At 38.8% G+C, this 26,489-nt stretch overlaps 1 protein-coding gene across 1 annotated transcript in view; it reads right to left on the bottom strand.

Annotated features, from left to right (window-relative positions):
• Positions 1-13,585, bottom strand: part of ZNF804A (zinc finger protein 804A) — a 38,091-nt gene extending 24,506 nt beyond the window's left edge. Inside the window, exons 1-2 of the mRNA XM_021398769.1 lie at positions 13,511-13,585; positions 9,762-9,905 (exon numbers count right to left, since the gene is read on the bottom strand). Coding sequence (XP_021254444.1) covers positions 9,762-9,905; positions 13,511-13,585 — 219 coding nt within the window. The remainder of the gene's footprint in view (positions 1-9,761; positions 9,906-13,510) is intronic.

The raw sequence follows: 26,489 nt of genomic DNA, 5'->3' as shown, positions 1-26,489 counted from the left end.
GTAATTTGGAAAATACTATCTAATATTTAAGACATTACCCACCCTTACTGAAGTAAAATAACCCCCCAATTCATCATCAAAAGTGAGGTTATCCACACCTACCACTCTAAGACTGCCCAGTTGTCACCACTGCAAATACTATTTTTTGGCTATGAGAGCTCTGCTTGAGCAGCTGGGTGCTCCTCCTCACTCTGAGGAAGTTTAATAACAAATTAAAGATCTTAAAACAGGTTTGGGAACAGCATACACCTTGCAGGAATCTTGGCATAGGGTGAATGGACAGCTGCTTCAGCCCTGACCTACTTCGAAGCATCTGAACAAACATGTCTCATTGTAAATACTCCCTGCAGAGTACTCTTTCAGTTGTCAATCTCCCAGGCATTTTGTGGGCACCTCACAAACTTCCTTTGCTCTTCCAGCCCTGAGCTGAACTGAGTTATGTTGGAACTGGCCATAGAAACAAGTTTACAATGCTCACAGGTGGACTACAGCAATTTAAGTTAGATGATATTTTTAATATATGTCTCATTATACAATTCATACCTTTTTAATCAACCTTATAAAGTAGGCTGATGTCAGGAAAATATACTAATTGTGGTATTCCTTAGAATTGAAAACTATGAAGAGGAATGAGGGAAGAAAACAAAGTAATCCACATTTGTAGCATGTGTTATCCTCACATTCAAAGAAAGGAAAAAAAAAAAAAAAAAACATTAAGCAAGAAACAAGCCTTGAGATGGCAGAGAAGAAAAGTCTCCTGCTGGGGCAGAGAAGTAGGACTGCAGAGAGACAAGGCAGAGGAAGAGGTGGCAGCAGCCCATGTTTTACAAAGCAGATGACAAAGATAACTATTCCTATTAGTTCAATGCTTGCTTAGTGAAAGGAAAATGCAAACTAAGGACAAGGAGTTTGACAAGCATCATTTTAATGCTTCATTTAATTTTTTCTATTTTCTTCCATCTGTGAGAACTCATTTTCATATGAATATACTGTTTCATTTTTATCATATCTAGCGACAGCCCTGTCTCATATACAGCATCTTTTGTCTATGAGAGAAAGGCTACTGACCACCTTAAGCATCCTTAAACAAATGCCCTGCTCTTGCACTGTTCACTCTAATTGGAGTCCCATTGGCCAGAGGAATGGTTGCTTTCTTGCAGCTGGGAGAGAGACACCTATAATGGCAGGGAGGAATGTGCACAGACAGGGTGAAGGGATGAGCTGATCCCTAAGGGAGTCTCCAATAGTTATCCTCAACACCGGGTAGTGCTGGAACCCTTCTCTTCCACATTCTTGTTGAATCTCAGGCTCAGTTTCTCTCCCTCATGAAATTTGTAGGCTAATACATTTCTGTGTGGTCACAAGTGATATAACACAGTGAGATACAGTCTGTGCCAGATGCAAACATACAGTTGTCAGTACAAGCAAGAATTTAAAAGCTATACAAAATATATGCAAAAAAGTGTGATGCGTTAAAAAAAATAGCATTAAAAAAGGTGTTTCTTTTTCATTTAATACATTTTTGTTGTTTCTCTGACTTTCAGTGACAGAAAGGTGAGTGCAAGTTACACAGAGCTAACTTTTTGCATGAACTCTTGGCAGCATTAGCATATCAAGATGACAGCAGCAAGAGAGAAGCAGGAAGCCCGGCATTTAAAAGTAGGAGCATTAATAATGAATGAGCTTGAATTAATATTATTCATTATTTATATTATGGTGTGCCATGGGTTTCAGTCAGTTCTAATTTAAGAAAAGATGCAACATGCTGTTGTTTCCTTCAAGAAAAGAGAAGGATGCCTGCAAGAGAGGCACAGACACAAAGCCCAGCTATATTTATGTTGTCTTCTGCGGTCAGAATGCCTTAAAATGAAGAAAGAAACAAAAATAATTCAGCCAAAAGACGGTAGCACTTTCTATAACTTGTTGTTAAACCACAACTCTTCTGCCACATATGGAGACTTTGGAAGGAAATAAAAGGTTCTTAGCAGAATAATTGAGGCTTGTCACAAGGATGCTTGTCATGAGCAAGCATAGATGAAAGCCTAGAGAGAAACTAGAGGCTACTTCTCAAATAACAGCATATGTTATCCTTGAAAGAAGGAAGAGGCTAGGCAGAGTTCAAAACGGAAACAGGACTGATGGGAGGAGCACACATCTAATTTTCTTTTCCACCAACTCTTGAAATCTTAAACAAGGGCTGCTGTCTGTCTGTTGGTGGAGCCCATTAACAGCTGCAGTCCTGCTCCCTTGAACCGCCCCTCATTTCAATTTTTTCATGTGCTGTGTGAGGGTGGGGAAAGTTCTACTTAGTGAGTTGTTCAGATTTTTGCTACAGTTAAAGTTGTAGCAGCAATTGAAAAACAAAAAAATTAAAACAAGACCAACTAACCACTACAGCTCACACAGAACAGGCTCTGCAGCTAAACTGTTTCAAGAAATCAGGAATCACTTCTATGTGTGCTGCCTGTCTACTCACCTATCCTCCCAAAAGGCAATACGACTCGCAATGTTGTGTTCCACCACTGGGTCAGAAACACAACTTAAAAAAAAAACAAGTTCTTTCTGAAATGAATTGATTTTGCGTGGATCAGCAAAGAATGTGATTATTACTTTAAAATGTACTGTGCCTTGTACTGAAAAGGTTACTCAGTTCTTCCCAATGAGCTCCCACGCGTAAAACACCATGCACAGGCTGGTAGGCAAAAAAAAAAAAGTTAATTTCACAAAAACAATTCATCTTGAAAGGTCGGAATTTAATACATTACTAGCAACGTATGTTTGTCTTTCATTTAAGAAAACTTAGAACTTCATTGTAAATAATATTTTTTCCTTGATCACTGACAACTCAAAACCATGGAGCGACCAAATTACTTTCATGCCTTTCATTACTTACAGTTGATCTATATTCTAGTTAAGCACTTTCAGGACAGCAATGGGACTGCCTTTGGAATTTGAGAAAATTACAAAAAATGTATTCAAGTTGATTGGTTTGAACTTTGCAGCCACAATAACGCTTAAATAACTTTGGGAGTTAAAGAATGAGTGACAACAAAAAAAGAATATTTTTCTTCCAGATAATTGCTTAGCCGATCTATAGCCTGATACAACAAAGCATGTGATAGGAAAACTCACATTTGATCTCAAAAACTGTATAACTCAAGGTTTCAATCGTTTCTCCCCATTAAAACACTTTATGCCAAAATACGCATTACAATATGCAGAAATCATGTATGGGAACACTTCCTATTTTCAAACCTTGATTATTATCTTCATTCTTATCTTTGAGCTGAATAGAAAAAAGTTTTTTTCTTTTGTAACAACGTTGGCCAAACAGCAGAAACCTGGTAAATACTGATATAGTAAAGCTAAGTTTAAAACTTGCCATGACTTCAGCTGATTTACACACAGAACGTTTCATGAATGATGAAGTTCAACAGAATGTTGATGAAGCACAACTAAAATTTAAGAGTATGATTTTGAATAAAATAGTGAACCATACAACAGCAGAAATGCATGCTGGGGAGATAAATGCACAGGATGTATTGAGTAAATCATATTTAAATGATATCTCCCTCTGTGGTTTCTTTTAGACAAGCTATATTCCTAGTGCACAGTTTTTAAGTTTATTAGAAAAAAATTAAAATAACTAAAAATTCAAAAGCCAATATATGATGGAAACCAAAGCACATTTGGCAGGGACTACCAGGACATTTAATAGTAATTTGTGTGACAAATGTATGCAGACACACCTGAGGATGACTCTCAGGCATAGGGTGGTTGAATTATATTAGTGCTTACGTTGCACGGAGATATTCTATCAGTTATTTAACATCGGGTCTGACAGGGATATTGAAGAGGACAGAGGATGCAGTAATTCAAGACAGGAAAAAATGAAAGAAATGAGCGTAAATGCCAAGTTTCTAAGCTCAGAAGGTTTTGCAGCTGAGTAAGGCTAGTCCAGTATTAAAGAAAGGGCTCCTGGTGGAGCCACAAGTACCAGCACATGGGGGTTAATATTCTGTTTGCAGATAATCTATGGGACCAGGCAGAGTACATGCTTTTCTACAGTAATTATGTTTGTTCTAAAAACACCTGTTTGGGAAAAATAAGTCAATCGCAGAACAGAATTTCCTCTAACTCCAAAAAAAAGAAACTTATGCAGTATCTTTCCAGTTATAATTGTCAATACTTATTACAGTTAAATACGTTTTCTTTGGTAAAGAAGAAACAGAAGGCTGGTTAGCAACAAGACTGAATTCTGTAGTATTTTACTCAAGAATACCCTGATCTAAAGTGTCAGTACATGCTCAGAGCCAAAGAGTGCCTAAATATTCTGTAACACTGAAACTTGTCTAGGAGCCGATTCCTAGAATTAAGTTTTACAAATAAAATAAAAACAGGAAGGAAAATAAACCAGCTTTTTCTTTCATCCAGGAAACAGCATAGGAAGTTCCCCCTTAAATAAATTCAGCCATTCCCCGGTAACTCTCAGAGATCGCCTCCTTAACTTGCAGATAGGCTCTGCCATCCCAGCTGGCACCCAGTGCCCAGTGCCAGCAGCACAGCCCCGAGGGCACTCACAGCACAGCGGGGCTCTGCAGGAGCAGCTCATCTCTTAGCCAGTCAGCCACGAAGAGAATCCCCTTGCATGATCCTCCCCGGCGATATGCTCTGGGTACGTTCCTATATTTCCACAGAGCAGTGATCCTCCTTTATGTTCCCATTTTTGGAAAAGGAGGGGTTGTTTTGTGATTGTGTGTGGGCTACAAATCAACATAGATCTGTAAAAACACACAGATGAATGTTTGTTAGTGATCCCTTCATACTTAAAAAGGAATGAAAAGATGATCATCTTTTCCTAAGGGAAAAAATTAAATCCAGGCAGAAATGAAAAATTATGTTCTGTGAGTGGGACAATAACATTTAGAAAGAGCCAAAGACTCATACAAAATCATTTACATCCTGTTCTATGCCTGCTTCACTTTGAGAAAAGTTAAGATTGCCCATAAGGGCCCTCTTCTAACTTGAGAAACAAGCTGAACCAAGGGAAGGAATAAAAAACTTCTCCATTCCTTGAAGTTTGGCCACGAGAATCCTGACTGTCTGATTTCCAGAGTGATGGGTCATTGGTGCACAGCAGAGAAAGCACACAGCAATGTACTGCACTTGCAAGGAAAGGAAAAGATAATGCATGAAGTGCTGCAGGAAGGGGGCTTTGTTCCTCTGCCCAGAAGTTGTTTGGCACCTGGAGATCCATGGCTTCTTCTGCTCCATGTGGGCCCAGCTGATGCTCAAAGAAGGGATTTCTTTCATCACTCAGGGATGCTGATGGCCATGAACACTCCCCATGACCTTCTTGTTTGCTCTGTCATCTTAAACATCCCCTTCTGGCTGGGATCAGCGCACACTAAGATCCAAGCAGTCACAGTGCTACTGCCAGCAGCAATGAGTTATGTTGCATACATACAACATGCTTGTTTTGCTTATGAAGCAACTCTTAAGAACATCTTTTGAAGCTCTTAAGGCTTTGTTCTGTACTAGAATAAAGCTCTTTTTTGACATATTGCTCTGGAGGAAGACACTTTTTTGAGAATTACTGTTTCTGTGCTTCCAAGATGGTATATAACACATTGTCTTAGTCTGATCCAAATAGCTTCAGTGGGACTCAGCCTGCAGAGAGCAGCCTAGATAAAGCAACATAAAATACTACTGGCTTCCAGTAAACATCTTTCACTTTAGCAGCTGTGGGGACTGAGCTGCTGCAATCCACGTTTTCACCTATTTAAATTATGTTCCTCCTAACCCAACACAAACAGACGTGAACGCAGGCCAACTAAGGGGCAGAAAAGCCCAATTTCTGTCAGGTATTTCTGTTGTTCTGAAGTTACAGAGAATAAAGAGCAGTGAGGCATATTGAGATCGCTCTTTACCAGGACACAGCTTCCACTGCCAACTGTCCACCTGCCTGATTTCCTGTGGTCTCATAAGCACTCCAAGAACTAAGTCAAGCAGCTTTTGCTACGTATTTCCTATCTGAAATTTCCATAGCATTGAAGAGGGCTACACAAGTTGCACAGGCAAACAGAACATCTATTCTGAGGATCACACACTCAAGATGATCAAAGGTCAGATTTCTGGTGGGCTACAAATTAATGTTCTCCAATCTATCTGGCATTTACCTCTAAAAATGTGCAAAGAAGAAAAAACAAGTAGAGGAAAATGTAGACACTGTGGCTGGAATTGGGAAAAATGATGCCTAGTAATTTAGTCTTCCTCTATAATTTGTACTTTAGTACCTCCATAAAATTTTAAATACATTTTTAGAGTGAGGAGATCATTTTCATCCAGGGAGAGAGTTTGCAATATGACCTCTGATTTCATGGGAAAAGTTTCCTGCTAATAATTTACTTAACTGGTTGTATTTGCATATGCAGGTGCAAATACATTGGAACTCTATTTTTCAGCACAGTATTTTTGTTCTGATATACAGAAAAGCAGTGCTGGGAGAGGAAAGTACATCAAACCTGGGTATGCTGCTATGATACTGGGTGATAAATCAGGTCTGGAATGGAGAGGAAAACTTTCAAATTCAGGAGTAAAACCACTTTGTTCTGGCAGCAACAAGCCTCTTGAGGAATGATGGATGTAGGAAACCCAGCTGTGTGATCCATTGACAGGACAAAACAACTCACCGCCTCCGAAGGGCTACGAGGAGATGAAGGTCATTCACAGCTTTACAATTGCTGCTCTGCCACGTTTATCAAAGCAGCAGCATTTCAAGGAGCATGGGCAGAATTTTTTTTTTCCACCCTGCAAGAATACAGCACTTCAGAGAGCTCCTTGTATGCTTCCAAATACTTAAAAAGTGCATAAAATCATACAGATGCTTTTGAGTCCTCATGTGGGTCTCAAAACTGCAATCCATGATTTTAGATCACCGTTATCAAACAGTAATTCTCTCATTATTATTACAATGAATAATATAGGTTTAGCCTTTGTTACATTTCTATCTGAATGGGGCTCAGAACACTTTTGGTTTTAAAGACACCAATATTCAATTTTCTTTTTTTTTTTCTTCTTTTTTTTTTTTGGTCTGGGCTTTCAAAGCAAACAGAGGAGTTCATTTTTCTTCATTACCACTTTTCAAGTTGCTTTTCCAGGAGTATTTCTTAAAGGCTAGAGATATTACTCTCCAAACCATACAGTCAAAGCTAAGAACAAGAAAGCACTAACAGAGGCAGGTGGAGACCCTGATATATTGGTCTGAACTCCTTCGGGTTCTAGGAAACAAAATTAATTTTGCCCTATCCTTTCTTTCTGCTCTGGTCAGAGGGTCCATATGATTGCAGAAGCTATATTAGACAACAAATCAAAGCACAAGCAATTCCTGAGAGTACAGTATTCCCAATCCAAAAGGCAATTTTACAATTTATTATAAAGTTTTGTATTTTAATCCTGGATATTTACTGCGCTAGCAATCTTTGAATTGACAGAAAATTAGGATCTACAGTAAAACTGAGATGTTATACACATTTTCTCTGAGAAACCATCCCATGGCTTAGACTGCGTGACAACAGAGTGCTTGGTTAAGATTAAACAAGGCTTTTCAGAAGGGCTGGGATGAACTCAAGTGTGGGCAGAGGTTTCAGTCACTTGATCACATGAGAGACACTGTGCAGGGAGCAGCGAAAAGAACTGAGCGCATGTGCTTACAGCTGTTCTGGGAGCACAGGAAACTTTTTCTTAACGAATGCTTCCCCCTACCTGCTCATTATTGTTAGAAAGGTGTGACTGATTCGGAAAGTTAGAGACAAGTAAGAGGCAAAACCCTCGTATCTGTTCATCTCCCACAGTAAATCACTGGAAAACTTCTGCCACTGAGTTAGGAAAGTTCACAACAAAATCAGAGCATCCTATAGCAGCATCTGCAAATGGCTCTAGCAAAATGAGGTTGCTCACAAATAAAGACCTGGTGTTACTTCCTTGAAAATCAGAGGGAGCCCACACTGCAGCACTTGCTGCCTGCTTCCTTTTTCATTGAATACAAGAAGAAGAATGGCTAGCGTTTATCACACCAATCAAAACCACCAAAGAAAATGCTCCAGAAGGGTTAAACCTGACTTAACATCTTAATCTCAGGAATCAATAATCTTATTTTTCAGTAGCATTACAGAGAATGTTCACTTTGTCCAAATAAGCACCCATTCAGCTCATCCTACCGAAGAACTGGCAACCTTTGTCTGATTTCCCACCAAAGAGAGGAGAGTTGTGGTTGTCTTCTGTAGGAAGAGGATGGCTTACTGAGTTTCACCAGCTAAGATGACACATGCAAACACTGACACCCAAACCCCACACAAAAGGTACAGGAGAGCTGCCACACTCCTCCAGATGCTGCTGCTGCAGTGCCCAGCATCTCCTGTCTAAGGCAATTAAAAATGAGAAGCAGCTGTGTGAAACACTGAAGTAAATCTCATACCTGACCTCAGTTTCAAAGTACATTTTCATCAATACTGAATAGAGGAATAGAGAGAGGAGCAATTACTGCAGCCTTCAGGTTCTCATTATTTGAAAGTGTTTCAGAGCACTCTGAAATTCCTAAGAGAGTTCAAGTGGGGAAGATTTTGCCCATCACTTTTTTCCCTGCCTTCCATAAATGAGGTGATGTTGTGTGATGGAGCCTGAAGGACCAGTTTCAGCTGCATTTCAACTAAAAATACTTACAACTCATAATAAGCATCTACAGGATGCAATGAAGTTGCTTACTAATTTCTCTTCTAATATAGCTTTCCCTCCAGTTTCTCATACATCCCTACAGCTGATGAGGTCTGCAGCTTTGTCGTTCACAACAACGAATCTAAAACTCAGCATATCTAAAGCTGATAGCATCTGAAGGGAACTACAGGGCAAGGAGAGATTCAATTAGAATGAAAAGCAATCGATTCCAATCCAGAACTCTATGATTGCACCAGATAAAAACAAAGAGGAAGGATAATTACCAGCTAACTGGACTAAGTAGAAACTTCCTATATGGTTATACCATTATGTATCCTTTTGGCAAAGTCAAGACGTGCTGCATTTTCCTCTGAACAATACACTGTTGACCTCTCAGGAGACCATGAGGCTGCAGTGGCACGCCGCTTCCTTACAAGACAATTGCATTGCCTCTCGCTTTTATGTTATGAAAGCAGAATACAGGACTTGGAGGTGCAGTGACAAAATGTGGCAGCAAAACTGTAAATACCAATGTTTAACAGCTAACACATATTTTATAGTGAACCAAGCCAGAAACTTTTCATTACGAAGGCTTTTTATACTCAGCACATTTAAGTAAAATTATAGCCCATTTCACACAGATGCAGCTCTGAAAAGAAAGTTTACCAAAAAGTATGCCAAGCTTCCTACCCACACCTGTTGCAACACAAACGCTTCCCTGTAATCTCTTAAATATACCACAGTACTTACTGACATGCAAAATTAAAATGAGGACAAGTGAATTCTACATTTACATCTTTTGTCATTCCTTGTACCTTTTTACTGTTTAACTGTTTGCATTTCCTTTAGAGCATTCTCCTTATGTCTCAGAATTTTTGGCTGTGAAGCAAATCAAGTTACAACTTGTGCCTAAGAAAACTGCCTATTTTTTTTCCCAGAACCTGAAATCTAACGACTTTGATTTTCAAGCAAACCTGAAGGACAGAGAAACCAAAAATGTCAACATTCCTGCTGGAGCAAAGTTTAAATAATGAGAAGATCCCTCTTACCTGTTTGTGAGCGTGATCGTATGAGTTAATGTGATTGTCAAACTCCTGGTGTTTATAGTACTGCTTGTCACAGAGAGCACAGTAGAAGTTGGCTTTCAGATCTTCCAGGGCTTTTGCTATCGTGTTTTTCTTTTCAGCATAATCCTGGAGGGGAGTGGGAAAAAGTAATTTTAGTATATTCCTCTGATGCTCCAAGTGGATTTTGTGCTTTGTGGTTAATCATATTTGTAAACATTTACACATTTCCGTAACTAAAAGCCTTTGCATATTTGCTGTGTTACATTGCACATATTTACTGTATCTACTGAGAGGCTCAGGATTTGCACACTTCAATTTGCTATTCAGTTGCCTGCTCCCCTCAGGGGCTCTGTCAGACATTAGACTACAGATGGATTTCCTCAGGTCCTTTCCAAATACAAATATTTATCATGCTGAAGGTTATTTTCCGGTTAATTTCTACCAAAAACTCACTGTTCAGATGACCTAGGAGGTAACAAGCCTAAGCAGAATAATCACAAAGACACAAACTCCAATAATTTAGTTACCAGACTTTTACAACAAAGTGTGCTTCGAAAAATGGAAATGAAAAACCTCTCACTTCTGTGCCTGGGAAGATCATGGAGCAGATCCTCCTAGAAGATATGTTAAGGCACATACGATACACAGGGGTGATCTGAGACAGACAGCAAGGACAGGTCTTGCCTGACCAATCTGGTGGCCTTCTATGATGGAGTGATGGCATTGGCGGGTGGGGGAAGGGCGACAGATGTCATCTACCTGGACTTCTCCAAAGCTTTTGACATGGTCCCTCACCACATCCTTCTCTCTAAATTGGAGAGGTATGGATTTGAAGGATGGACTGCTCAGTGGATTAAGAACTGGTTGGCTGGATGCAGCCAAAGGGTTGTGATCAATGGTTCTATGTAAGGGTGGAGGCCGGTCACAAGTGGTGTCCCTCAGGGGTCGGTCTTGGGACCGGTGCTCTTTAACATCTTCATCAGTGACATAGACGATGGCATCGAGTGCACCCTCAGCAAGTTTGCAGATGACACCAAGCTGAGCAGTGCAGTCAATACAGCAGGGGGAAGGGAAGCCATACAGAGGGACCTGGACAGGCTGGACAAGTGGGCCCACGAGAACCTAATGAGGTTCAACAAGACCAAATGCAAAGTGCTGCACTTGGGCCGGGGCAATCCCAGGTATTTATACAAACTGGGGGAAGATCTACGTGAGAGTAGCCCTATAGAGAAGGACTTGGGGGTCCTGGGGGATGAGAAGCTGGACATGAGCCAGCAGCGTGCACTTGTAGCCCAGAAGGCCAACTATGTTTTGGGCTGCATTAAAAGAGGAGTGGCCAGCAGGGAGAGGGAGGTGGCGGTCCCCCTCTACTTGGCTCTTGTCAGGCCACATCTGGAGTACTGTGTCCAGGTCTGGGGCCCCCAGTACAAGAAAGACGCGGAGCTCTTGGAATGGGTCCAGAGGAGGGCCACTAAGATGATCAGAGGGCTGGAGCACCTCTCCTATGAAGAAAGGTTGAGGGAACTGGGCTTGTTTAGCTTGGAGAAGAGAAGGCTCTGGGGAGACCTCATTGTGGCCTTCCAGTACTTGAAGAGTGTGTATAAACAGGAGGGGGAACAACTGTTTACATGGGTGGATAGTGATAGGACAAGGGGGAATGGTTTTAAACTAAGACAGGGGAGGTTTAGGTTAGATATTAGGAGGAATTTTTTCACTCAGAGGGTGGTGATGCACTGGAACAGGTTGCCCAAGGAGGTTGTGGATGCCCCATCCCTGGAGGCATTCAAGGCCAGGCTGGATGTGGCTCTGGGCAGCCTGTTCTAGTGGCTGGCGACCCTGCACAGAGCAGGAAGGTTGAAACTAGATGATCATTATGGTCCTTTTCAACCCAGGCCATTCCATGATTCTATGAACTGCGTCTCTCTGAACACAGAAACACATGAAAACATGATGAATGCTTTCATAGCTGAGAGTTAATGAATATCTTCCATAGCTTTCTCATCCAGCATTAGAAGGAAACACCCACATCTCCATTTACCATACATTAGCAAAGGCATTTAAAACAACCTTGCTTATTATTTATGAAACAGTTATATACAAGCAATATTTTTTCCTTTCCTGAATGCATTGATGACAACATAGCAAGTTCTGAAAGAGCATGGAAATGGTCTGTCAGCTCAAATTAGTTTAGCACCAGTTATACATTAAACATGTTGACTTCAGTAAAATGCCTCCTGCTTTTCTGCTTTTGACAAGTCTTAGATAGAACTGCACGCTAAAGCTCCAACTGCAGCAAACATTGTAAGAAAACATAAATAACCAAAGGTACTTATTTAAAATTGTACTTAAATACAATTGAGCATGATTGGGCCACTAGCAAACACCATCGATTCATACCCAGACAGAGGTACCCACTCATTCACTTTTGTCCATTAAAAGAATTGCAAAAATCACTTCAGAGCTGTGTTTTGAATATTGGCTGTTATGTGAGGAACTCACACATTTCACACACATTTTTAGAACGATGTTGCATAAAATCTGTTTTGTTTACAAACAAAGTGATTTGGCATATTGAAGAAACAGAAAAATTTTACTCTTTGAAATACATTTATGTTGTATGGAAACCTATCCTAGAAACTCTGCCATTAGTTCTTGGTAATAGCTACAAGAAACTACAGGTTTTGAACCACTTCAAGCATTACTAAGACACCTGTATTTAAGAAAGCAGCACAGAAAACACATCAAAAGCCTCTAAAGGCAGAGGCTTCCTTGAAACAGCTTAACAGTAATTCTCACAGCCTGCAAACGGACCCCATCTAATTTTACTGGTTTTCAGAACATAACAAAGGAGAAAACTGTGGATTTGGGGGATTGTTATAGTACATATGATATTTGCAAAGGAAAACAGAAAATATGATGGATTCTAGACAAGAGCAGTGAAATAAACAATCATCTGTCTTGTATAAAGATCTCACAACATATCGAATAACCCTCATACAGAATTCTGCAAGTCATACTGATGTAGGGCAGTAACTTAGATACAATTATGTAATACTCTTGGTGTCCCTCTTGAAATAAGGCACCATTTTTCAAACACTTCTTATACAGCAGAACCTAACCTGAATGGAATCTACCATGCAATTGTAGTTGATATGCTCAATGGATTCCAAATGGAGCAGACATGTGAGAACCCTGTGAATAACTGTACTGCAAAGTAATAAAATCTCATTGTACCTGGAGGTTTCTACTACTACAGTCCTTCAGCTAGAGTTCTTTGATGGGGAGGGTTCATTTTATATTTAAAAATCATATAAAATAGATGCAAGTAAACACAGGGAATACAATTGTGGACTTTGCTCATGGCTGTGATAGGAAAAAAAAGGGTTTCTTTATGACAAGATTTATATTTTTCAAAGCTTAGAAATACTGGATGTTAGGAATATATGAATGACTGTATCAGATCAGATCAACTTTTTGAACCCCTGTAAAATTTTATTGTGTACAACAAAGGTAATGCGATCTTTAACTAAAGACCACTCTATTCTTCACTTTGCTTTAAAGCCCAACTGAAGTTCTATTTATTCTCATATTGGAAGAAGTCACAATCATCCATTTTATAATTTCTTTTGTCTGGGCCATTCATAATTATACACACCATATCACAACGTATCTCACTGAACAAAACTCTCCTGGAGTATTCAGTCATTCCTCAGACCCAGGTCACGCATTACCTGCCCTGTCCTTTTTGCAGCCTCCAAAGCCTTTCCAGCTGTACTCCTCTCCAACTCTTTTATCACCTGTATCATTAGCTGCTGTACAGTATCTGGCTGGCAGGAGAAGTTTCTATTCAACTACTAGCCTTCACTTGATTTGTTGAACTACATGAAGGAAGTGGGATAGGTACAAAGACAGCATGTACTGCCTGGAAGAATGGGTTAAACACTGGCAGAAGACAACAAGAGGATACAGATGAACAGAAGCACATTCACTAGTTGCTGCAGGAGAACCTCAATGGTGAAATAGACTCTTTGTGATCTAAACACAGGCAAAAAGAGTCATTAATTGTGGATGGGGTATCGATCTGCAACAGAAGTGCAACTGTGGCAAAGAATTGCTAAAGGAATAGTAGCAGTGGTTATTTTCCCAAAATTTTGCCTTGCACTTAAAGCACTCACGAAACATGAAGTGGTTTCTTCACATTATCCCCTATGACTACCAGATGAGAATTATATATTTTATTCCAACCTGCAGGAAATGATACTGAATCACCTCCCCCAAACACCTGTGTTGATTTAAGGTTAATGTTTCCAAGGATGAACAGGAAACGGAAAAAGGAGAATGCAGACAGATTTTGCTTGTTAGACCATTTGTATCAATTTGGAAGGGAGCGCTACCTTGGAAGAGGAGGCTTTTGCTAGCACTATGAATTTCAATGAGGGACAGCTGCCCAAAAACTGACAGTAACAGATGACAGTCCCTGGACCTTGATAGCAGTGGGCAATGGATTGCAGACGGGAATGACAGCAACTTGCTGGAGAGGAACATGCCAGGAGTAAAGCAGTAGCCAAAACATTTAAAATGGCTAACTATTATCAGGCTTAGTCTCAACAGCATCCAAAAAATTTGCAAACCATACTGGAAGTTTTAAAAGAACTTAGAATTATGATTCATTTTGGTAGTCAAACTCAGAACTGGAACTCACTTAGTTTCATTATTTTTTCCTGAAAGGCTTATTATCTGAAAGCCTATGGCTATAATTCACTGGAGCCATCTTTCATAATTTATATGAAAGATCTCCAACAAGTGCTCACAACTCTCAGCTGGCTTTATTTCTCTAAATCCATCTTCTCCACCCTCCAAATCCTTAAGCGTGAGCAAATGCTGCTGCAAGCATCTGACAAATGGTGCAAAGAGGAGGATCCATCTGCAGAGGTGTCACCTCCAACGGCAGGGATGGGACCTTCTACTCCCATTGCACAGACAGAAAGAAAGGAGGAAAGTTACAAAAGCATTTATTGCTTCCCATAGATAACTTTGGGAAGCTGACGGGATCCCTTAGTGTAGGGGATGTTTTTATGGACTGCTACATGGATTAGAGTCTCATACGTCTACTGTCTGTAGAACAGTTCAACAGGAAAAAGTGGAATAAGACTGAAATTATAAAATATCACCTGCACCATGCTGATTGCCACAGTGAATATCCTTACTTCACAAGAAATGTGAGCACCCTCTATTGCAGTAAGTTATTTCGCATTTACAGTAGACATAAAAGGGTCAGGCAGGCAGTCACTGAGAAGTAAAATGTATTACAGAAACATACCCCTTCTTTCAGAGTATTCACTGGTACAGTCCTCTCAGGGAGGATCAGGCTGCTCTTGTCTGAACCTCTGGATTGGACCACATTAGACCTGATCGATGTTCCACAGTATCCTTGCTTCACAAAATATATATATATATATTAAAAGCATTTTTTTCTGTCCCTGTGCCAAAAAAATAAAGGTAAAATCATATTTTGAATACTGTCAAAAAATTCAGCTCATTCTCTTGCTCCAGTGAAACTACTCTATATAATTGTTGTATTTCTAGAGTCTGCTTAAAAACACACTGTTACCACTCCTCTCCCCACCCATCCACCCCCCCAAAAAAGAAAGGAAAATAAAAAAAGAATCAAGGGAAAAAAACAGATGTAGCTCAAGAGCAGACATTTCTATAGCCAGTTCACTGTAATATCTATGGACACAATTAATGATACCCTTTATTTCTGGTTTATTTGCTAGGTGCTATAAAGACTGTAAAAAGGAGCAGATTTCACTGAATAAAATGTACAATTTACTAACATCACTGCTATCAATCTTGGTATTCCTCGGCACATATAATTTGTTTTAATATCTTCTTATATCATTTTCCCTCATAAGTGCAGTCTATACATCATCCACTGAAGTGGAAGGAATAAATAAAAAATAGAATGCATTCGTAATATTAATGCACTCTAGCACCAAAAGTAATTATTTATAAGGTTTCTGTCCTTATGAAGGCGAAGAGGCCAAAGCAGAAAGAACTAGATACATTGATCAAATTCCTCATTCTCAGCAAATTCATTTTCAAGTAGCGTATAGCGAGCTTCCATTTCATTCTAAGTTGAAGAGGAGACTGGCAGGGACAATAGTGACAATTCTGTCACATCTTCCCAGTTACCTTACTTCAAACTTTCCCATTAGCTGTGAGATGTGATAGCAACCTACAGCTCACAGGGCCATAAACATCAGATATTATTTGGTTGATTTCTTGATCCCTCCCTGCCACACTCCTTCCAGGCAAAGGAGTTTCCAAGGGCAGCGACCCCACTGCTTCACTGCTTTGCTGCACTGGATGATTACGGGGCTGAGGAAGAAATAGTTACCCTGAAGACCCCTACATAAATTGAACATCACTGTTTGAAAAAGTAAAAAGAAAAAAACCGCTCTGCCTTTGTTTTCTCTTCATGATGACCTACAGACAAGTGCTTCCAACCAAAACAGGTCCTACATACAAGGAACTGCTCAGCGCTCTGCTGTGTGCACGCATGAAAATGCTACTGAGGACAAGCAAATACTTATGCATCTGTATTCTCAGCTTTATAACAGAATTTCACATTTAGGTACACATTCTAGTATTAGGATAAATAACAGTGAAATCAGAAGGAAATAGCTCACTGATTCCAGTTAGAGCTGCTGGTTTCCTAATACCACCCTCACTTTTTTGAAACACCAAATTCTCACCACTCGTATTCATTTGAATGGATGAACTCTGTGCCCCTGCTCCACACGGAGAGAGATGGATGGGCATGGGGACAGAGCTGGGCCCAGTGGAACGCAACACATTGCAGAGTAGTGTCCTGCAATGTTAGGATTAAATTAACAGTAAAGGAAGCTAATGATGAGATGGTAATTTGTTATCAGATTTGTCTGTCTCATTAACTTCCGTAAAGCACTTTCAACTGTATAATTACTTTTAACTGGGACTCATAAAATCACTTAATTAGCTTTTTTGCCATTAAAATTAACTCTTGTGCATATATGTGTAGAATTACTTATTTATTCTAGCAATTTCCAGGCAGAGCATGCACTTAAGAGGTAGCAATGTTGGCCACACATTTTTGCTTGGATACTTACATTAAGAAGGGGGCTCTTCACCAACGTTTTGTGAGAAATCTAACATGGGCCTAGTTATAATGAAGAAAAACTTATCTACCCCAACATCACCATTCATCTTAAGTCCATACAAGATGGAACAGAAGAAGGTTTTGCTGTAGAAAGGAAATGCTTAATACCCAAGGACAAAAAGGTTTAATCAGACGCGTATTAAAAGGAAAACTTTTTTTTTTTACTGGATGTTTATCACTGTCAAATGATAAGCAGGGGAAGAAGGAGTCTTTTCTGGTCAGCCTGAAATAGTCCAGTCACATGTTTACATTAGAACAGAATTTTGATTTAAAGAAAACTTGCAGTTGATTTTCAGCATTTCATTTCCTTATAGCAGGCATCTAAAGATTTTCATAGCTCCTCAATGTAATTTCCTTGACACGTAAGCATCCAATATAATTGGACTCTTTGGAAAACCAAGCTCTTGCATCTGACCCTTACAGTACCACCCTAAACGAAACAAAGTGCCTTTTCACCCTGAAGAACTCATAACTCTGAAACAGAACACAAACCACTCTTGAGTACAAAAGCCACACACTGGAACAAATCTTGATGTTTATGCCCAGAAGTCTTCATCCAAAGAGCGTACACTGACGCAGAGGGTACAGTGCTTTTAGAACTAGAGGAAGGGAGTACATTGAAAAGTGGTTTGAGGATTTATTTCACCTCAAGATAATCCACTGCCAATTGACTGGTAGCTATTAATCTGTGTTAAAAGTTGATGTAGAGCTTGTCAAGTATTGTCCTGTTGGTGCAGTTAGTTTTTGGCCTGGTAAAAATTGCCAATTTAGTTGGCTGAGGCACAGGGGAGCAAGAAAATTGGACACCACCTATAATATATTTAACTTTGAACATGGCATCGGTCTGCGGGTCAACTCACACACTAAAGCCTGCACACTTGTGTGTTCAGATCAGATGCCTCAATTTCAGTTCTCTTAGCTCTGGCTGCTGATTGTAACAATTCTTTTTCCACAAAGACTTTTTTCATGATCATCAACAATGATTTCTAGTCTAAGTTTCCAACAAGTTATTTTTCCTGTATTTTCCCTTTTCTATTTCTGCTTATATTTTTAAAAGATTTTTTTGAGGGGGACAAAAAAAGAAAGCAAAAGGGAATAGAATCATATTTTGAACTGAAATTAATACATTCCCTTTCAATTTTGTTCCTCTCCAGAACACAACCGCTTCACAATGGGTTAAAATCGCAAGCCATTCTACTTCCATACAAATAACTCAGTTATTTAAATATAAATCAATGCCTCAAAACCCAGGAACATTGTATATTTGCCCCATCAAGGAAGTTGCACACTGCATTTTAAAATCAGTAGGTCCACTGAGTTTTCACAGTTGATGTGTTTGCTCTGAGCAGTGCCTAATGTAGAAAACGCTCATGAAAAGTTTTCTTTACAGACCTTCATATTGATTCCATTTTACTGTGACTTTCCAGACCATTAAACCTTCTCATGCAAATTTCCTATCGTTTTATAGCTCCAGGGACCCATCACTGCTAGCCTTACTTCATGTGCTCTGGAGTGTACACCACAAGCACTTAAATATCTGGCCATTGAAGAGATACCTGAGAGAGGGTAAGGTGTAAAACACTTCTGGTTTGTGTGCTTCTGCCCAAGAAGTGCTACTCACTGATGGAAAACACCTCCAGCTGCAAACAAGAATAATACTCCACTCCTCTCTGTTACCATAACCCACTGCACAGATGTCTGGTCATTAAATGGAATTCATCCTACGGGGCTTCAGCAGAGTACTTTTAATATTAGGAGTTTGCCTCATGAGAAAAACACACAAGAAACACAAGGAATTACACTCCTTGGCTTCTTCAGTTGACTAACTGTGAACAGGTACAAGCTGAAGTTTTTGTATTGTGGTGCAATACGACATGACATATATTTATTTTCAAACAATTCATCCTGTTACCATTGCCAGAAAAAGTAGAAAAAAGAGGATGTATTACTACTTCTGGCATCTTTCAGTAAACCCAATCTCTCCATCATCCAGGAATCCGTTTTTTGCATGGTGTTTTCTGGCCAAGAGCCTGATTAAAATTCCTCTGCAGGTTTGAAGCCCATAGAAACATTCAGTCCTAAATGAGAAATACTTAAGTTTAAATTTTTCCTTGGGGAAAAAAAAAAAAGAGTCTCACAAAAAAAAAACCCAAAAACAAACAAACAAAAATACAGGTCTGCAACAGTGAAGTAGAGGTTGCAGATGGCAGATGGTCTAGAATTTTGTTCTTCAAAATATAAGAATATTTCACATGGACATGCATGACATTTCTCCTTCTAGAGCCATGTGGAAATATGAAAATATGGTCAGTTTCTGATACTAATACTTCTCATATAAAAGTTTTTCATGACTTTTTTCTGTTCTTGTTTTGTTTTTGTAACATAAGAGTCTGCTGTTCAAGCGTATGGGAAAGTACAGAATGAAAATTTAAAAAAAAAAGCAGTCACTCTCCTTACAGTATCATAAAGTTAATACTCGACGATTTCAAGAAAAGAGAAGACAGATGGGAAGCTGACCAAAAATAAGGCTCCCTGGTGCACGCTGCTTGTATCTCCACCACTTCACCAAAGGGGAGAAGGGGAGGCTGAGCCCAATCAGATGCTTTTCATCCTTGCCTTGGAATACAGAATAAAAATGACAGACTGCATTATGGCCACATTTCAATATACACTTTTGGGTAAACAAGTTCTGAAGAGGAGAGCTCAAAGAGAGAAAAGCCACAGAAAAGCACTTTTATTGACCCTTTTGGTGCATGCCTACCTTGGCAAGCTTTCAACAGCAGCTGGCACTGCAACTAATGTAGTAAAACTGAAATTTCTCACGTACAGCATCTGTATGCTGTAGATGCTGTATGCATCTATTAGCCACAAATAACATTTTTAGGAGGTTCTTAGTATGGTATCAGGAATGGGAGAGTACCTGCACCACCATGCTGCCCAAAGTGCTCCATGAAGGACAGCTTCATTGCAAGACTGATGCAGAAAAGGAAGCATCTGCCCTGCATCACCCGTAAATGCAACTGTGCTTAGATAAGTGCAGAGAAAATGAGATGCATCCACAAGATAGTCAGGCTTCCTCAAAAAAAATAATAAGTTTTAAAAAATCAGCAAGATGATCTAGGTTAAAAATACTTTGGGGTAGAGGTGGAAGAAAGGAATAATATATATATTTATATATATATAACATTAATTCCTTTATATATATATGTGTATATATATATAAAAGTGTATATATATATATATAAAAATACAATTAAAGCATTAATCCCTTCACATATGTGGTTATATGCTGTTCAGCTACATCAGCACCATGCCAGCACAAGCAACAGCGTGGCTGCATGAGATGCAGAACCAACCACCCAACTCTGCTACACAGGGAAAGACAAAGCTAATAGCAAAAAAAAAAAAAAAAAAAAAAAAAAAAGTTAGGTTTCCAGAGAACTACAGATGATGCAAAGCTCTTCTCTTAATCTTCATGAAGGAGAAGTGACCTGGAGGACCAAGGATCCTTGGATGCAACTAGAAGAAAAGACTGGAAGGGAGAAATAAATGGTGGCACAAGGTGCTGGACAGAAACATATAGAGGTTCCAGCATTAGTGGTGGGCTCAGAGCATTCAGTAAAGGAAACAGATTTCTTGCATATGAATACTCCGTGTTTTTTTGTGTGTTTGCCTTTTGTTTTCAACGGCTTCATTTTCTTGGATTATTCAATTCTCATTTAGCCTTAAGCCATCTCTGCCCAGCCAAAAGTTTTCTTTTTTTAGCTAAAGGAGCTCCAGCTGCCTTGGAGGAATAAACAAAAGAAAAATGCTCAGTGCCATGGAAACCGCATGTTGCACAACGCATTTTTCTTTTAGCTGGAAGAATCATGGAAACCTAAGTGACATTAGCATTTCTGAACACACTCATCACTTGTGTTAAAAAGCAACAATAGCTGCAATATTGCTGATAATAGCAGACAGACTAGCATTCTAGCTTATCTATGGTTGATAATACATTGCATAATTCTGATTTCTTCTGGGCCTGAATTTCAAGTGTAGATTCTCCAACACATATGGATCATGTCTTCATGCTATGGTCTTTTCCAAAGCATTTATTAGATCTTCTAGTTTTGAAAAAGTGTGCAAAACTTAAAAACTTGAGATCTCAGATTCTTAGCTAAATCAGACTGAAATGGATTTTCTATTTCATGTTTACACACATGTACATGTGTACTCAAAGAATATGTGGCAGCAAAAACCTAACTTTAGAAATCGGACTTCAAAATATGCTACTCAATAGCTAAAGTGATCTACCATCACTCTGAATTTCTGTAACAGAAATGGATCCGGGAAGACATCAGGCCCTGTTGAGTCTTACAAAGAAAAATCCCCAAGGGATCTGATCCATATGAAGCAGTAAAATCTCAAATCTGGGTGGTTTCAGTGCTGACCTTACGAGGAAGAACTATAAGGACTAGATGACCTTCAGAGGTCTCTTCCAGTTCCCCGAGTTCACCACAGGGATACCACATGGCAAAGACTACATACCAATACCTTCTCTCCTCAAACTGTGCTAATAATTATGACGAATTTCCCTTTTAGCATTGCGGGATGGGCACCAAATTAAAAAAATAATCATTTTGCCAAACTAAGCTCCATCCTATGGTAAAACACTTCCTGCTGATATAAGTCAGACAAAAGCCTTTTAACCACATTCAACTACTCCAGCTGACACATTTGTTTCTTACAGACAGGGAGGAAGGGTACAGCAAAGGATGCTCACACGGGAGTTCCGTGCCTGGATGCTGCCAGAAGATGTTAAATGAAGAAAAAGCTCTTATGTTTTTTTCTTCCAATTTCATCACTAACAATGTTGCTAGAGCTTTTATGTATGCATATTTTTAATGGTTTGCTTCATTTGAAGCATTGCTTTATCAAAGCTTGCGGTATGTTTTAATCCCTTTGCATGTCATCAATTTTACAAACCAAAGCTTGTAATTATATGACTTGTGTATAAAATAAAGTAAATGATAACTACATTTATCACAATTTATGTTTTTTTATAAATAGATTCTCAGCTGGTTTTGTCTATGGAAGTACAATAAATCAAGTAATGTCAACATTCCTACATACGCTAAGACTGCATGAACAGAGCCCCAGAGCTCAGTCAGTTCTCCTAATACGAGGCAGCAATTGTGCTGTGATATCTTTAATTTGGTACAAGCAAAATCCTCTTAAGAGCATCTGCTGGAATCGAAAAGGTCAGACATGAAAGTGGCAGAAAATCAATACTGACATCTTCCGTCACCCAGTACAATCTATAGAACTCTTTCTAAGCTTAATTGCTTCTTTCTAATCTTTCTAATATTTGACTGTTCAAGTCTTGCTTATGTAACGCTGAAAAAATACAGAAGGAAAAGTGGATTTTTTCAGCACTAAAAACCAGGGAGGGCTTAGTTCAGAACCTGTTGTCATCCAAGTTACACATTCTTAGAGTGACTGCCCAAAGCCATAGCAAAACACCTCAGCATCCTCCATCAGCTACACCAATTCTGAGGTGATTTATCCCCAAATTTGAGACCTATTAATAACTATTTTCTCCATACTTCTTCTCTGACGGATTTTTAAGAAGCACAGTTCCTCTGTTTACATGTTTATAAGGGTTAAATCAAAATGCAGTGAAAAAGAGATGCCACATGCCTTCAGATTCAGCTTTCTTGCCTCCTGCATTTTTAATTATGAATAAATACCAGCAACTATCTAGCCACTAATAATCAATACATGCAACATGGAGGAAAACATTAATTTTTCAAGAAGGGGACTTTAATATGAAGCCAAGAAAAGGTCATTCTAATCTAAAACAGATTAGAACGGTAATGAATTAAACATCCCTTTACTCTGATCTGAGAAGTTAACAGGTGTTATATCTGTTAGTTGTTTTCTCTCATAAAAAGTTCCCCTAATAAAAATAACAGGAGAAAGTAGAGATTTCAGCAGGCTGAGAATGACCTTTTCTGTCCTTGAAAAGAAAGCTGAAAGTACATAGAAAAAAATTAGCGCTCAGTTGTATCCTGATTTTATCTGGATTCTTTCCATTAGAATGTTAGACAAGTCTGTTGATTATATTATTTTTTCCATAGTCTGAATTTTTGAGTTTTCCATGCATTTTTTTTCAGGACTGTGACACTCTCATAATAAAACCGAGTTTTATAACTCAGTAATCATGCAAGGAAGTAAGGAAAATAGAAAAGTAGTGATGGTGGCCATCACCTTGTTTATTAAAAACAATCATTTAAAATGTTTTGAAACAATCTATGGAAATCATAGAATCACAGCATGGCTTGGGTTGGAAGGGACCTTAAAGCACACCCAGTTCCAAGCTGCTGCCATGGGCAGGGCTGCCACCCACCAGCTCAGGCTGCCCAGGGCCCCATCTGACCCGACTTTGAACACCTCTTTATTCAAGGAAAATGGTTATTTTTGTCAATTCAATTGAAGCAAAATCTATCTGCATGGAAAGATAGCCTCCTTCTCAACCCAAGCCACCCTCTAACCAGGTATCTCTCCCCCACAAACTGAAGGAGGGCGCACATGACTCTGCTGACAAAAAAACGAGAGGAAGATTCCTAAGAAATACGAAGTATACAAAGCCCCATAACACTGCATGAGATGAACAGGCTCTCTATTTTCACTAACATCATGTTAGGGTTATCAAGTATACAAAACTGCCACAGGAATCATTAGGATAACCATCTATACAGCACTGACAGATCAGACACTTTGAGGAGTTATATTTGATAACGTATGTACATATTTCCCCTACATACAGGAAGGTTCCATTTTGAAAGAATCTTATAAAAGGAGGAATCTACAATTACTGCTTTGAATAACTCTTACTGTTACTCTTTTTCTTTAAATGGCAGTTCAGAGCCTGAAAATAAGGCTTTTAATGTTGACCCTGCATGCTTAATTTTAAAGGCAATGAGAATTGAACGATTTAATAGAAATTCATTGACCTTTTAAAAAGCTTTTCTACAGCATTTTCTCTGATAATCGGTGAAATATTTACTAGCATAAAGCTTTCATTTTTTTCCATTAACAAATACCTGTCCTCCTTCCTACTTGATTCCAGTATCTATTCTTAATGATATCGTAACTATATGCCACGGAAATAATTATGAAGTATTTATAATTCAGTTTAGAAGTCAAAGTGAAAAGCAGCAGACATAACAGCCATTAATTATGCACTGTTCAACTGTATAAAAGTGAAAGTGCAAATTCTTTTAACGCATATTTAAGTAGCTGTTTGCACCTAAAGAAACCATCCCATAAAGTAAAATTGCTACTTCCAATCACACTAAGAAAATCATTACCAGAAAAATTACAGCAAACTCCAAAAGTAGCAAACCAGAAAATCATTATACTGTTTCACGGTTACATATGTACGTATATACATACATATACCACCCAAACAGCACATGAGCTATATTTGAGGGTCTAACCATTAATGGAGTTATATCTAAACAGCTGAAAGGTCCACCATCACCACCTAAGACAAGCTGTCATGCCTAGTCTCATTAATGGGAATAACAAGCTTCTACCAGTAGTAGTAGGAAGCTAAAATAGATTTGTCCCACCATTTTTCTTAAGTCAACAGGTAGATTTCAGTGTGCTGAAGCATGAGAACAAGAAAATATTGGTCAAAAACTTTTTTTCCATCCTCTTCACTTTTGCTCTATCTTTTCAAATGACAAAACACAGTTCAAGTATGCTCCCCAACACGTTCTTCACTTTTAGGAAACAGTACCCACAAAGTAATTTTCCTGAAGAACATCACAGAGAATATTTGCTATCCAAAAAATATGTCATTTCCTTTCCTCAATTTACAAACTTTCTTAAGCAGAAAAGGTATGAGGTCTTTTTGGTTTTGTTCCCTAGCTCCACAACATTAAAACGATAGTATCCAAAATATCTGATTATATAACTCTCTGCAGTTAAAGCAATGAAGTTTTAGACTTCCAAGTCTTGCTTATTCTCCAAAGGTGATACACATATACATGATTAAATCAATATCATCATGCCTCTGGTATTTCATTCTCATATGTGCATTAATACGACTTTCCTGCAGGCCTAGTGCATATGATCATATAGGACGCTAGCTCCACCATTGCACAGAAGCTTCAGAAGGCAAAACCGTGCTAGCATACTCCATTTTTCCCAGTAGGATGGAATAGTTCTTAATCCACTGCTAAACATATTGACTTGGTGTGAACAGAGAGGTGTCATCAGTATCATCAGTGGGCAGGATCAATGGAAAGCTGAAGAACTCAAACAATCCCATGTAAATACAACAGGAGCACATTAAAGCCAGTGTAAAATCAGATAACGTTGATTTGATTGAATAGCACAGAGGAGAAAATGTGGTGTGCTGTGCTAGCACTTAACTTCATTAACCAATTTAAAACATTGCTTTTCTGATCTGATTATCAACATAACGGCTTGGAAACACTGAATTGCAGAAAGAGGTGTATGGCATCTCTTCAGTGCTGTGTAATTAAAAGCAAACATTGATTGCCTGACTGTTGAAGCCAAAATCTCTATCAAATACAGCTTTATTGAACAATAAATTCAATTTCAAATTTGCTTCTTGTTTTAAGATTAAACCATTCTGTTACACACAGAGAATGCAAGTGGAAAGCATTTATTACATAAGCAGTCATGCTCCAGCAACAACAATTTCCATCTTCCAGCTAAATGCCACCCAAAATGTCCAGTCAGGGAAGGTGCCTCAGGTAGTTCTGCTTGAGCCAGCCTGATGTAAATCAGCCTATCAATGTACCACAGAAGCTGTGCTTACATAATAGCCAGCATCTCCAACTAATTGCTCTGTGGCCTTTCTATGAGTTTTAGTACAAAAACACCAGAGTGAGTACAAGGAACATCTTCTGTGTCATTTTTATTTAAAAAGAAACCATCTATACTTACAGACATCACAGGAAAGCAGTTTTATAGATTTCCTTTCAAGTGATGTAGATTAGCATCATTTGAAAGACTCAGCTTCAGACTGGGCTTACTGCAGGTTGATAACATTGAATTAAATATAACAACTGGTTTTCATTGATATCTTCAGAATGAGAAGATTTCTTTGTTTATTTACAGTGTGTAAATACCAACACACAAATCGTCAAGAGTATCTAGATAAATGGTTTCAACTTGACATAGGCAGGGGGCACATACAGCAACATTTCTTAAGCTTTCTCTGTTCACGATGATGCACCTGTTCTAACTAGATCTTTTTCACTTGATTCAGCTATTTATGTTAAAGGATGCAAAAAGCCTTTTTCAAAACCAGTGGAGGAGATTTTGCAGGTTTGCATGCTCAAGATATGTTACTTTTTACGACAAGATTTTAAAGGAGCTCCAAACTAAAGATCTCTTAAGAAATGACAACAGAAAACAATACATGAATTAAAGTTCGATACTCTGATGAAACCTACCTGCAAAGCAGCCTTTACCCTTCAAAATAA

The sequence above is a fragment of the Numida meleagris genome, chromosome 5 (assembly GCF_002078875.1).
Source record: "Numida meleagris isolate 19003 breed g44 Domestic line chromosome 5, NumMel1.0, whole genome shotgun sequence".
In the NCBI taxonomy this organism is placed as follows: domain Eukaryota; kingdom Metazoa; phylum Chordata; class Aves; order Galliformes; family Numididae; genus Numida; species Numida meleagris.
The sequence above is the reverse complement of the archived record's forward strand: the minus strand, read 5'-3'. Positions and strand labels throughout refer to the sequence as shown.